Source organism: Notothenia coriiceps, unplaced genomic scaffold (genome assembly GCF_000735185.1).
Source record: "Notothenia coriiceps isolate Sejong01 unplaced genomic scaffold, NC01 NC01_scaffold00017409, whole genome shotgun sequence".
NCBI lineage: Eukaryota > Metazoa > Chordata > Actinopteri > Perciformes > Nototheniidae > Notothenia > Notothenia coriiceps.
This window is the reverse complement of record NW_011350110.1, coordinates 116,322-131,311: the sequence shown is the minus strand read 5'-3', so window position 1 is coordinate 131,311 and position 14,990 is coordinate 116,322. Positions and strand designations below refer to the sequence as shown.

Genomic DNA, 14,990 nt, shown 5'->3' with positions numbered 1-14,990 from the left:
TGTGTTGTGTGGTGTGTGTGTCGTGTGTGTGTGTGTGGTGTGTGTGTGGTGTGTGTGTGTGGTGTGTGTGTGTGTGTGTGTTGTGTGTGTGTGGTGTGGTGTGTGTGTGTGTGTGTGTGTGTGTGTTGGTTGTGTTGTTCCGGGAGAAGGTAAGCTATGGTTTGGCAACGAATTGGCGTTGAAGAGTGGATGGCATAATGGATGCTGTTTACTGAAGGAATGTGATGCCCTGTCATATCCCCCGCTTTTCCTCACTTCCACTCCTCTCTCCCCACGCCTCTCCTTCACTCTCTCACAGTACATTTTTTCTCCTTTTTCTCCTGCTTCTACACAGCGGGGAATCCTAACATGATCATTTAAGACATAAAACGGGCTGATAAATTTTCTAAGGACAAGGCTAGCCACTGATAGCCCACCCAGGAATACTCAGGAGCAAACGGACGCTCGCAGTGCTTCAGTGATCAAACACATCGTCGGAATACAAATTGGAATTTAAAAATGTCTAAAACGCCCCGGCAATTCCCACATGGGTAATATTTACAAATTGAGTCTGAAAGACGCGGAAGAGCAAAGGGAGAAATCAAATGAACTGTGCAGAGTAATAAGAGAAAGCGAACAGGAGAATAATTGGCCTTTTATATTGTCAGCGTGTACAAAAATACCTAAGTCTGCATTTATCCGAGACATGTCAATCAGCACGGCACCACGACAATTAGTGCGTTTGAATAGAACTTTTACATCTTAGCAGACACCAGAGTCCTGACCTACTGTACAAAAAATACAGCCTCGGGGAATGATTTGTGCCTGCAAACACAATGGATCTGTCTATTTAAGTTGGTGACACATAAAAAAGAATACAGATATGACAGGCCGGACTCCTACAAATGAGTGGGGTGAAGGCTCAGGTTTTGTAACCGCTTCTCTGATTATAGAGAAAAGAAGAAGAATAGGGGGGGGGGGGGGGGGTAAGGAGCAGAGGAACGGATGTCAATTACAAAGAAAAGTAATTTATGCAAAGGGGAGAGAAAAAAAGAAACGGGAGACATAATTCATAATTTTTTAATGCACATAGTTTTACACTCATATATTATGGCACGCACTCACAGAGGGCTGGCCTCATTTCAAAGTGTTGGCTGCAGCTTGAGGTGGTAGGAGACAGTAAAGAGGTATAAGTTGGTTATTCTGGCTTCTCTTAGTGAGACATTTTGAATGTGGCTGACATGTTTTAGTACTTTATGTCTACTTTTCTAAATAGATGGTTGTAAACATCTGAAAAAATAGTTTGTTGGTTGGTATTTAAATAACCTGCTTTAGTGTTGAGATAACAGCCCTTGATACATAGAAATGTAATGTTTTGATGATTGGCCTCCTTACTAACTAAACAGAAGCGTATGGATTTTAGATTTTCCATTTCTACCTGACATTCTTTCTGATTATCATTTCCTTACATAAATGCATGTGATAAGGCGGACGCGGCCCCCTTTGAAGAAGCCAACACTTTCCCTATTTTTATTTTATGTGGAGGAACTGAAAAAAGAAATAATTTTGCTGTGAAATATTTTCATACAAGCATCTTTTTCAAAAACTAGAGACATTAAAGACTTGAAAAAGACGTGCTGTTATCTTAACTTGTAGGGGCCTTAGTTCCTCCACTACATGGCCAAATTAATCCACACAGAGGCCCAAGGAAATAGAAAAATGTAAAAACGTGGGCCCCTATCGAGCCGTGTCGCCTCATATCCTTGAGGTTTGGCCAAAAACAAAGTCAAATTGTCTTTCTCCTTTAGTTTGTATCAATTTGATTAAGGGACACAATATAGACGGATTATTGATTGCATTATTAGTATTATACGTATTTTGTGTCACATGTAACCTCTAAAAGACAGTAACCACCATCAACTTTTTTTATGAACCCCAATGTAGTGAACCTGGGACCAAGGGTCAGAAGTTTTACTAATTTGTATGTTCAAATATGCTACATTTATTAGTTTTGTAAAAGTAAAACAAATCAATACCAATGAAGGTATACCTCTGTGATATTGCCAGGTGAAGACTCATTAACTTAAATATCCTGATAGTATCTGGTGATTTCATGTTTGTCAGCATGCATATTCAGAGTAGTCTGGATTTAGTTAAACTCTTACTTTATTCCTGTTAATGACACAGTAATTACACTGTAACAGTTTGTCCGCATGTGTAATTACGCCCCCATTGTACCGTCGCAATTAGATGAATATCCATGCTTTATAACCTAAGGCGTCAAGTTGGCAAATCCAATTTCAATTTGTATGGAGCATTTTGCCTGCTTGTTTGAGCCGCGGTAAAGACCAGGGATATGCAGGCTAATCCTCGCCATGTTAAAACGTTGTTCCTCTTAAAAAATGTAGACAAGGGGGATTCCCTGGAGACACAGAAAAAGTATTTTACAGCCAAGAGGTGGGAGTGGGGTTTACAGGAAGTGGGAAATTCGCTGAGGTACATGTAAGCAGCACCGCTTTAGGCCTTACATGCGTGCAGCAAAGCCTATTTTTACACATTAAGCTACATTTGAACTATAATGGGAAGACGCAGACGTGCAAAATGAGGATTTTCAATGGGAGGTTATTTGCATGTTTAAGCTGGTAAAAAATACGGTTTTCCAAGGGTCTTTAAGGATGTGATGCGCTGTCTTACCTGTTGCTCAATCCTTATGACAATATAACACTGTGTTTCTCTCTACACTGCTTCACTGAGGGGGTGGAAACGCAGAAGGAAAGCCAAACAAAAAAAAAACATGTTGATAGACATAAATGTAATTGCCTCTTTGTTTTCTTTAAAGAAATAAAGCATTTGGTTGAATAAGAAAATAAGCTCAAGGTTAGCTGCAGCGCTACATTGTAATAAGGAAGGTCCTTAAAGGACACCTCTGACAGAGGCCTTTGTTTTTCTGCTCTTTTCTTCCTCAATCCTCCCTTTTCTTTCACTCGTTGCTTTTAAACAAGGGCCGTCTCAAAGACAAACGCGGCGGAGCTGACCTTCTTTCACAGTTGAGATGTTATTTTTGATTACTATAATTCAAGTTTAACTCAAAATTGCCGTGGGTAGGTTGCGGGGCAGAGGCTCACACACACTTCGCAGGTGCACGCACACACAGAATAAGACAAGCCTTGCTTTTTGAAAACCTGCGATATTAAGATAAAGACAATGGTACAGTAGCCACATCCTGTTCACTTCGTAAGAGAGTGATATTCACACACACTGTAAAGCCTACACACAGACACAAGCACACACACAACAAACATGTATGCCGAAGAGAAGCACGACACCTTTCTCCACATGAGACTCACACACATTTTTTCTCACACATCAAAGCTTCTAATTTGAGAGTCCCAGAGCTCCAAATGTGAATCGCATTGTGTAAGCTGTGAAGACAGACAAGTTTCGTTACCTCCGATTAAAAAACAGGAAGTAGCAAAAACCAGCTTATTAAACATCAGAGCTGTTCATTTATCGCATTTTCTTGCAGTATAAGAACAAGCTCTCTAAAGTGCCTTTATAACTTTAAGCATTCATTTATTTATTATTACAATAAACAGTATTTTATTCCTGTAGAGTATTGAATTTGACATTCTGCTTATTCTCATCTTAATCTATTTGACATGCATATAGTTGACTTCTTACACATTGACTTGCACATTGGTCACATGCAACATTCTCTTGCACTTTATTTCTATTCTGTTTCTTTTTGCACTATTTGTATTGTTTTATGTCGCATTGTTGGAGGTGCTTGGGACTATATATTGTTATTGCCATAGCTACACTGTCTTTGCATACGACAATAAAACTTTTTAATTTCAGAATCTATAACTTATGATCAATGTGAGGACAGCCTTTGAGATATGACAGCGGCAGACTGACAAAGACTTTAAATGTATCAAGCTCTAATACACAAACACAAAAGGAACTGCAATATCAAGACCTTGTATAAAAAGCAGGCTATTTTTTTTTCTTGTGCAATGTTGTCCATACACTGTTTTAATTATATTTATAAATTCTTTAATCCTACCTTCTCCAAAGATGGTGCCCCGGGGGTAAGATTTAACCACTCAGCTAAATCGAATGCATGTTGTTGTGCTTGGTTAGCATTTGGTCGTAAATGCTATCGGTTTTTATTTGTCATTTATTATTTTTACTGTAATTTTATTTTGCATACCGCACACTGGCGGTTAATATAGTACTTTTGAAGTTGTTGAAACGCCACGAGCTGTACTCCTCCGATTCAAAGGGCTTGAGTCAAAAGAGAGACACAGAAAGAGAGATGGAGAGAGAAACTTCCAGCATTAAAATTCAGAAGATAATTACATCCGCTACACCCCCACTCTGTTGAGAAAGTGTAATGTTTAATAGTCTCTATAAAGAAAATAGGTTTTTATCTCACTCTCATTTTCATTAATTCCTAATTGGGGTGGGGGGTTGTCTGTTATTATTTCTTAGATTAAAATAAACATAGCCTGTCCCATGTTCAAACCCATCACACTACACAGGCACGATAAGGACTTCATGCCTCTGTGAATAAATAAACAATTTCATCTCCACTGGTGGAATTAAGTTGCTTACAGCCTTAAGCTAAGCCACTCTGATTTATATTTATATTTATTTTTCTCTCAAAAGACTTAAAAGCACATTCTCGCTTTTGCAAATGAAGTTCACCATTTTTTTTGACCTGCTTTATATGTATATCTTTAATTAGTGTCTTGTTTAGCTTAAACCGACTGATTATCGCGTACTCGTGACCTAATTACTGCGCACACTTCTTAACGCCGGCGTAGTGCCCTGAGGAGCATGCGAAAGTTACCTTTAAAAACTTGTGTAATCATTAGCAACGAGCCTCCCTTAATCCCACTAAACATACACTTATCTAGCCCAGACCGGCCTGTGTTTGCTGGGAAGGCAGAGGGGGGGGGGGCGTTTGTCTTCAACATGTTTATTAAAGACATTTATTAATCGCTGTTGTTAAAACTAGTTTGTCCCTACACTCCCAGTCTTTACTCTTGTTCCACAGGGATATAGACTGGCAACCTGCAGTTGTTAAGCAGGTCTTTTTCTGGCTTTTGTTCTCTGTAGGCTTCTGCTTCGCTTAATGTTCATGGTAGAAACAACATAGCCGTGTCAGAGGACAATTGCTATTATGTGTTCAGCATTAGATCTTGCAAGTTAGACATCAGTACCTTTTTACATCTGAGTATATGGTATACAGTACGCTCTGTTCACTTGGATTGAATAAGCAGTGTGTGTGTGGGTAATTTAACAAAGACTTTAAATATCTGAGTTATGTGAGGAATGTGTTGCCTTGATTTTGTGGGATTATGTTATTTTTTTATGTGCACATTATACAATGTGATTATTATAGGGCGTAGCCTAGGTAGAATTGTTGAACAATAAGAAAGTAACATTAAGTAAACATCATTCCTGAGTGTATGTAGGGTGAAATGTTCATCCCTTTATAGACAGACCCAACACAAGTGCTTGCCATTCATTCTCTGATTTTCTTTTCTCTTACCTGAAGATGGTGAGGAGGGATGTGGGCTGTCATCCTGGACGCTTCCTGTCTGGGAGTGTCCTCCTCCGGCTCCGCTCTCTTCTGTCACGTTGGATGAACCCGGAGTGGTAGAGCGGCTGATGGACTGGGACTCTGGGTCGCTCGCTGATCCGCGGCGTTCGTCCAGTCCTTGTTGCTGCACCGCTTCCTCATGGACTCGCCTGTCTTTGCCATGAACGCGTGAGTGGACGACCATTTGATGGTACGTTCTGAAGACCCGTCCACAGTCAGGGCATTCTGAAGGTTTCTCCTTCATGACGGAGAGACTGGAAAGACTGAAGTCAATGTTTGGACTTCCTAAGCCAGCAAGGGCTCCGGGGCCCTCTGCACTGCCGTGGACAGACATTAAGTCACGGTGACCGTCAAAGCCTCTTACATCTTCCTTCATGGCCATCATGGCTCCACTTGCGGCCTTTGATCCCTGTAAGGCCTCTGAGAGATGCTTCTGCTTTGAGCTATCATTGGAAGCAATCAAGGAGTAGTCTTGTTTGTCTTGTTTGTTTGAGTAGGAAGCCAGGGCCCCAGCACCACTCATCTCATCTTCTTGCCCTTGGGGTATGTGGTGCTGATGGTGCTGCTGCTGCTCCTTGGGCATGAAGGCCCTGTCCATTGCCATGCCACGGGCCATTATCTGCCAGGCTTGGTAACTATTGAGGGAGTCCATCTCCGCCACTTTTGCAGCTGCTTGGAGGCGCTCCATGCAGCTCGACTTGAGCGGTGGCACAAGGTTGAGACAACCCAGGAGTGAGCGCTTCTCGTTTTCGCCCAGACCGTGGCCCATTCCTCCTGCCATGGGCCCCAGCAGCTTCCCTAGCATCTCCTTTTCCTTCATGGCAATCCCAGCCTTAGCCAACATTTGGTGCTGCTCACTCAGGCCTTGTTTGTCAGGGGACAGGAAGCCTCCCTGAAGACAGGAGATGTAGCGGGAATAAAGATTGGCATGAGCTTCCTGAGCAAGATTGTTCATGCTATTGACGGCAGCCATCTCCTGCTCACTGGGCTGGTTCGGCTTGTTCTTGATTGCCAGCTTGTTGAGATGCACCTTCATATGGTTCTTGAGAAACCAGGGTTCCTTGAAGCGACGGCCGCAGATTTGGCAGCAGTGCTCAAAGGAGTCCTTGTGCTTGCGCATGTGGCCCTTTAGGAACCAAGCTTGGCTGAACACCTGGCTACACACTTCACAGCGGAATTCAGTTGGCGGCTGCGTGCCACCAGGACCACCAGTCCCCCCGCCCAGTGTGTTCTCGGCTGTAATATGGGCCTTCTCCACGTGACTGATCAGTTCCTCCTCATGGGCAGCAGCAAACTCACACAGAGTACATTTGTAGGGCTTGTGGAGAATGCGGATGTGGCGGTCCAGCTCTTCGCGCTTCTTGAACTTCCCTTTGCAGAAGGTACAGCGGAAGCCTGTAGTCAGGTTGAAGGACTGTTCTTCCTGGGTGCCAGCCGGCTTGGGTGAAGAAGAGGGTTGGGAAATTGTTTCTGGGGTGGCCATGCCAGAGGGTGGGAGAAGGCCACAGGCTGAGCCTAGTTGCTGCTGCTGAAGGGTGTTAGAGCTGCTATTGAGGCTCAGATGGGGTGTTGGAGGTGTCTGGAGGAGACTGCTGCTCCCTCTCATCTGCTTGTCCCTAATGATGGCCCTCTCCTCCAGCTCATGTAGAAGCCTATTCTCCTCTCTGACACGACCGCGGCCTTTCCCAAGATTTCCCAGCTTGTGGGTGCGCAGGTGGATCTTCAAGTTGCCCTTTTGTGCTGCTCGGTGGTCACAGTAGGGGCACTTGAAGGGCTTCTCTCCTGTGTGGGTGCGCATATGCAGTGACAGTATGCTGTTAAAACGGAAGCGCTTGCCACACAGTGGACAAGGATACTTCCTATTTTTGCGGGCGTCATCTTCGATATCATTCATCTGGGACATGATGCCCAAGTTCTGGCCATTGAGAAACTGCTGCAGGTCAACACGCCCGTTCAACCCGCTCAGTGCCCCTGCGTCAATGTCTCGGTTGAGCTGGTTGGCTAACAGGGCCATCTGACTGCTGATAGGCTGACTGGCCAGGGCTGTGTGGTGGTTATTCTCGTCCAAAGGCGTGGCTGCTTTCTCTTCAGGGATCTGTTGTGGGCGGTGCAGGTCAGAAAAGGCGTGTCCTAGCTGGGCAGTAAGCTGATGAAGCTTTTGACTGATGGGGTAGCGGCCATTTAACACTGCATTGCTCAGATGGGCATCAGCGTCGGACACCGCTGACGACACACCAAGACACAAACTAGAGTCCTCCATCCTGTAAAACCAGACAGAAAGAGGGAAATACATTGGAAATAATGAAATGAAAATAAATCACATTTTAGGAAAGAAAAGGCATTTTAAAGACACTTTGCCATGATTGCTGGTGATGTTCTCTTAGTATTTGCTTTCCAGATTGCAGATAGAATATTATCCAGCCACATGTTCAAGACTAATGTGTTTCCTCACTTAGGGGAACAACACCTGTGCTGTGTCACCCAGCACAGATAGAAAGATTGCATTTGATGCATGGCATTCTGTGTGTATTGTCAGCGCCAGGGGCCTGGAGAAATACTGTGACTCCATATAAGTTTTTCAAAATGTAACACCATTTTGGATGGAATAATTACTCCGTAAACACAGTGAGCAGTGTATAATTAAGCTACTTGTGCCCATCCTATCAGAATTCCTCCAATTACACGCCTTAATGAAACGGAGCAACGGCATTGTCGGGGAGCCACCGCAATACTACAATTATGATATTAACAATAGCACTTAAAGCCAAGGGGTTACTCCAGTAAACACAACACTCTTATCTTGTTGCCACGACACTTGTCTTGGCGCAAAACTCTATTAATGATCTGCACTACATTTGATGTGAATCACTTCTGCTTCTTTTTATTCCTCAAGTTATCTCTGTCTGTCTTCTTCTCTCTACTTTCATCGTTAAAGTCAGTTTAAAGGTAGAGAAAACAACAATGGTATGTGTTGAACAGCTTCCCAATGCAACAGAAATGCATCGGTTGTTACATGGTTGAGAGGAATAAGCAACGCATTGTTGTTACAGTGTGACACATTTTGTAGTCCTGGGTTCCTGTATTGCAACATTTAACAGCATTTTCTGAAAATGTTGTACCCTCAATGTTTTGATTTTCATTTGTGAAACATCAGTGAATAAAATCAAAATCAAACTAAAGAAAAGCATTATTCTGTAGAGAGGTCCATCTGCTCTAGAGAAGGAGAGGTACAAACATCTATGTGCACACTTCCTCTAGCTGCTAGCAGGGGTCAAACCCTCAGAAACAATAACCACGATTCTGCTTTGGTCAACAAAATATTGTATAATATCTCATTAAGCTGATTAGTATGCTGCCTGGTAACAGTGGCAGCCACTGTGCTGTAACGCATGATTATAATCATCAAAAAATCCTTTCATGGAGAGGCAGTGTAAAGCACTGGCATTAGGTGAGTTCACTTTTAAGAGAAAGCAGGATCATTTTAGCTTATGGACCCAATCCTGCAGCAACGGGACACACCCGCCATAAAAATATGTGCACACATGTTCCGTACACACTTTACAGGCCCGAAGGGCAACTAAGGTTGGCCAGACTTTGTCTTTCTCTATCTCTCTCCACCTACAGTATGTTTCTTAAGCTTGGAGGACACTACATTGTGCTTTTCTCAATTGAATATGTTTCCCTCCTCTCCCACTAGTAGGAGGTTAGTAGACATAAGGGGTCTGTTCTTTGAGCCACCAGCCCCACCAACACACAGTTGATGGTGGATTCTTATCTTGCGGACATGAATCAGACACTGTGAGCAGCTTCCACTTGTGTTTAAAGGAATGTGACACTCGTAGGCTGCCCTTTGAGTTCTCCTTATTCCTCCCCACATGTATCTTAAGCCATTATACTGAATTCTGAACAATATAATGGGCAGACTATGTTGTGTGGGCTTATAGATGCTTCGGTCATATTTAGATTTACGACAGATGTTATGATCGTGCTCTCATGTGACTTACATAATCATGTAAGAAATAAAGCATTTTAAAAGCTTAACAATGACAAGTTTATACTTGATTGGAGGAAAAATAGATACTTTATACGTGTACATGTATTGTGATGATAATATTGGGAGAGAATTTCTAAGACAGATACAACTTTGTGAGACTGCTTTAAATGGCTTAGGTTTGAAATTGTATTTATGTGACACCCCAGTTTCCATCACCAGGCGTGCTTATATCGGAGAAGACCTTATTTGAATGGGCCCTTTTTACAGAGGCGGCTGCCTTTTGGAATAGAAATCTGTGATTTAAACTAGGCTGATGAGCTGTTGCTCATTTGGGGAGATAGCAGCTTGCCCTTTTCTTCAATTTGATTTCTGCCTTTATCTTTAACATATAACAAAGGCAGATAGACAATGGAATAATGTGAAATGAACTGACGAATCCAGTTTGTGTTTTTTATAAACGTATCCTGGCTGACGAGCGTATGCAAATGAGACACATTAATATGCTTGCCTTGCTCCCCAGTCATTTTATATATTTTTCCCCTGATTAAAAAGGACATTTCTTATGTGACATCCCCCTCTGCTCATATAAACACACAAGGAATCTGGGGCTGGTGTACAAGTAGAAACACACACACGCGCAGGCAAAGACGCACCCATACACAACCCTGCAAGACAACAATTCAATATGTGCATGCCCTCCAAAAGACACTGAGTATAATCAAATGGCTGCCCACAGAAATCACACCAACAACACTTTCTTTTTTGACATCAGCCTGTTTCTGTCACGAGTCTCATGCAACCATCACATATACAGAAGACAAACAACAATACAAATGCAATGCAATGCATAGAAGTTCAAGGCTCAGGTTTGCCAGTCTTACCGGTTGTATTAAGGGAAGTGCCACTTTGTCCCCCTATTATGTCTCAGTGTCTCTGCCATGGATATGAAGCCTGTGCAGACTCCGATAAGAAGACACTCTGTAGCTTCATGCTGGTACAGTATCTATGTGCCGTTACTCTAACCTGTATAACCTTATCATTTCCTGGCATGTACAGCCATGCTGCCTCATTAAAACTATTGGCTCCTGTGATACCTCTAAAACCACAAAGACTTCCTTCAGCATTTTCTCACGACAGTTCAGTTGTTGTCTTTAAAGTTTGTGGTTTAATATTCAGCAAAGCACCACATGCACCCCCTAAACACACACAAACACTACGCACACTCATGCACACGCACATAAACTGATTTCACTCGGTTTTTCTAAATGCATTTTCTTCTCTGCAAGCCTCAGCTTAATTATAAGTGGTATCTGTAACACAATGGAAGTGTATTTCAGTCAGCATTTGAATGTGCTCGGTTCATTTCTGTCTTATCAATGGCACCATGCATCATAAATGCATAAGGGATTTGTATGTGTCTCTCTCTAATTGTAACCATATAAAGTAAATGAAAGACAGTGTCAATATTAGGCACCTATTATAAATGCATATTGAAATAAACCATTTATTTCCGACTTTACTTGAGTTCTGTCACAAAACTTCTGTGACATTTAAGACAAGACTGGGAGAAAACGAAAGGATCGAAAAGCCATTAGTTGGACTTTACTTTGTTATTTTGACATGTATTGACACAAAACCCATCGACTAATCACAATGCAATACCTCATTAAGTCCTAATGAAGTAATTCATTGCATTAAACAAATCAATCATTGTTCACAATGTGCTGAATTCCATCATATTTCAACCAAATCATTATTGACACAAAGGGGGGGGGGGGGTTGTAGCTACAGTAATCTGTAGTTGAAGGGACAATGTGGGAATTAACCATATTTTACATGCACTGAGAGTTGAATGCTAAATATTAAGCATAAGCAGCAGAGACATTTGGATACATTAAAAAGCTGTAAGTGTTTTTTCAAAGTTGAAACGGAGCTTTCTAATCTTAACAGAGATCAGTTACTTCGAAAAAGTTGGTTTAGACTTAGCGGTAGAACAGATCATGATGATATGAGTTTCTTTCTGGCTTGTGTTTTGTTTCTATTGCAGGTGGTCTTTGCAAGGCTTCTAATTAATTCAATAAAAAAGCGGCCTTGTTTTCCTTCCTTTCGCTCGCTCTTTGACTTCACCGCATTATTACTTTCTGTAATGAGGCGAAAACACTCTGAACTGCACATAGAAGACTGTCACACTGCCTGCTAGATTGAATCCAAAACTCCATCCCATGCCTGGAGCCTCTTGATCAAAACTCAGCGATATTAGAAACATGGGAAGCTTCACATATGGATTGTTTTATTTTTAAAGAGGGGAAAAATAGAGTTGCAGACAAGGCCTGATATCGGATCTCACTATATTATATTTTAAACATACCTTCCTCATACAATTGTTCATTTTAATTCTTTCAAAACGTTCAAAAAACATTATGTTTATTCTGTCCAGTAACTTCTGTTTCTTCTATGAATATATGCTTTTCAGAATACACTTCTGTCTTCAGCAGAAAGTACTTGTTAGGATTAAGGCACCACACTTCTTGGATAGCTTTAGGAATTGATAGTGGAGTGGGTTCAAACAACCCAAACAACTTTAAGGCTCCTTATACTTCCTGGTTCAAAATGACAGTACTTAGAAAAGATACTAATTGATTGTGTAAGACAGGGGTTCCCAACCTTTTTTCCCAAGAGCCCCCCCAAATGACTCCTGTTGGAAGTTGCGGCCCCCCCCCCCTACACACACACACACACAAGGGGGGGGAGGGGACAGTGGTAATTACACTTTAAAAGTCTAAAAAATGCTACAACTACTGTCACAAACTGGATGAATGTGAAGTATGTTGTTAAAGGAGGATGAAAGCGTAGTTAAGGAGCACTATTGGAGTGACTTTGATGGTTATTGGACTCAGGATTCATTCATTTGGATTCCCGCTGTATGAAGAAATTAAAGGATGACGCAAGTGGAAACAATTCACAAAGGGATTAAACTGTTTAAAACACATGCTCAAAGTAAGCCAGGTTTTGCCGATGTGTTTATGTGGATTCAAAAGTCGTAAATAATCTACAAAATGGAGGAGACCGATCTGATCGGAGCAACTGTGACAAATAATCCAACTGAAACCGGCATGGACAATGACTATGTTTTAAAAATGCGCTTATCCAGACAAGCCTGGTTTGGACACTTTACGGGCAGAAGAAACATTTCTATTAAATACATAATTATAACATTTCGGTCTTTTTATGCCTATAATAGCTACTAACGTGAATTTGTATTAAAATTAATTAATCAATTATTTTGTATATTTTATTGTAATGAAGAGACAAGGCTTTTAGTGACAATCATGTATTGCGTTACAATTATATGTAAAAAAAAAAAAAAAAAAAGTCTAGATATGATATTTGGCCTCAAATCACCTGAGGCCTGGCGCCCCACCTGGGATCTTTGGCGCGCCCCCCAGGTTGGGAACCACTGATTTACATCATCATACAATGGAGCCGTGCGCAGAGTGAAGCCTGCATTAGCACATTATCTACTACATGTGTGCGTTTAATTAACTCCAGCACTTTCATTATTGCTGGCTTGGAAGGAGTCCATTCATGTTTGCTTTTTTCTGGCAAATCTGCAATCACTCAGGGCTTCAGAGGGAAATATCCAGAGTTCCCGATTAAATCCACGTTTCTCCCAGTTGGACACATAGAGTGTATCACTATACAACCGTCTGCATGCATGAGGGGGGGTCAAGGTCTCAGTTTCCTTCCTTGATCAACAAAGACATTATTCTTCCAGCCATGACACCGTTTACAAGGCTGTTTCTTTACACTATAAATTTCATTTGTCATGATAAAAATAAGTACATTTTTTGGCAAAAGATGGATGATAGACTGATGGCTCTAAACTCGGTGCTGAAAAGAGAGACACAATGAACTCAGTTTGAACCTGAAGAGGAAACGGACACACACACACACCACACACCACACACGCACACACTCTTACACAACACACACACACAGAACACGCACACCACACACACAGCACACACACACACACACACACACGACCACACGACACAACACACACACCACACACACACACACACACACACACACACGACACACAACACACAGCACAAGGACGAGCACACCCGCGGGCCGCAGCCACACACCACACACATTAAGAACCCGGCTGGACTTGTTTTATACATGCAAACACAAATATTCATGACGCTGTCAGTGTGTTGTGTGTGTGGTGTGTGTTGTGTGTGTGTGTTGTGTGTGTGTTGTGTTGTAGAGACAATAGCTTGATTGTTCGCTGGCGCATTCTGTTTTTGTGTACCAAAACACACTTTGTATGGATTTCTCTTGTATCAACATGGAAGCAGAAATATGTCGACGACCACGCCGCCAAAAACCTGAGAGTTATCTGAAGAGAGTACATTTGGGACGCCTGCACTGGAGCCAGACACACTAACTCGCTGGAGCTATCAGGGGAAAACCCTTGACTATAAAACCTTCTTCCTACAGGCACACACCAACGGATAATACTCAGAAGGTTTTTCTTCTGGGTTGGATGAGTCTTTTTGTAAGGCCAGGCGTCGTTTGTTTGTGTTTATTACCACACACACAAAGCAGCTAAGCAGAACTCAGTGTCAATGTCTTCATATTGGGATACTGTGTGCGGAATCCAGCCATCACACAGTTTTGTTAGTGTTGTGTGTGTGTGTTGTGTGTGTGTGTGTGTTGTGTGTTGTGTGTTGTGTGTGTTGTGTGTGTGTGTGTGTGTGTGTGGTTGTGTGTTTTTTTTGTTTGTGTGTGGATTGATATATCTAAGGTTATTGACGGGTATGTCTTTCTGTTAGGTCAATATTCACAAATCTACATCCCAATTTATTTCCGCTCAGCATGACCTTAAACTCTGATGTATATCATATCATTGCTCCAGGACTCACTTTTGGTTTGATTAATAAACTTAAAACCATCACATCACTAGGGAGTATGTGCTCCTGAATATCCTCTGTATGTTCGATGTGTGCATTTCATTCTTCGTTATCATCGTTGTTGATTATGCATCACTCCTATAAATCACAGTAATACAACTCATCATGAACTAATTGTTCCATATATTATCATGGGAAGTCAAGTTCCATGATTTATATACAATGAATTCATTAACGGAGTTTCTATAGAGGCTTTCACTCCATCTACGGATACCATGAGACACATCACAAAACCGGGATAATCGTTTTCATTATTTCTAATTACTAGTTTTCAAGTGTTTTTCAATAAATTACGAAAGTTAATTTGGGTAAATTTTGGGGGGGATTTGGTCCCATTTATGGAGTAACATAGATTATAAAGCAGGTCTGATTGAAGACTAAAACACAAGGATGGCGGTGGACACATTTTTTCCGGGTGTTTGAC

The 14,990-nt window shown here is 41.8% G+C and overlaps 1 protein-coding gene across 3 annotated transcripts in view; it reads right to left on the bottom strand.

Annotated features, from left to right (window-relative positions):
- znf536 (zinc finger protein 536) overlaps window positions 1–14,990 on the bottom strand; it is a 207,258-nt gene that overhangs the window by 86,583 nt on the left and 105,685 nt on the right. For 2 of the 3 annotated variants that reach the window (XM_010776893.1, XM_010776894.1), the window contains one exon: window positions 5,540–7,851. In XM_010776893.1, the coding sequence (XP_010775195.1) occupies window positions 5,540–7,850 (2,311 nt within the window). In that variant the 5' untranslated portion in view covers window position 7,851. Of the gene's footprint in view, window positions 1–5,539; window positions 7,852–10,465; window positions 10,526–14,990 lie in introns of those variants that run through there. The other variant, XM_010776895.1, reaches the window with a different exon arrangement.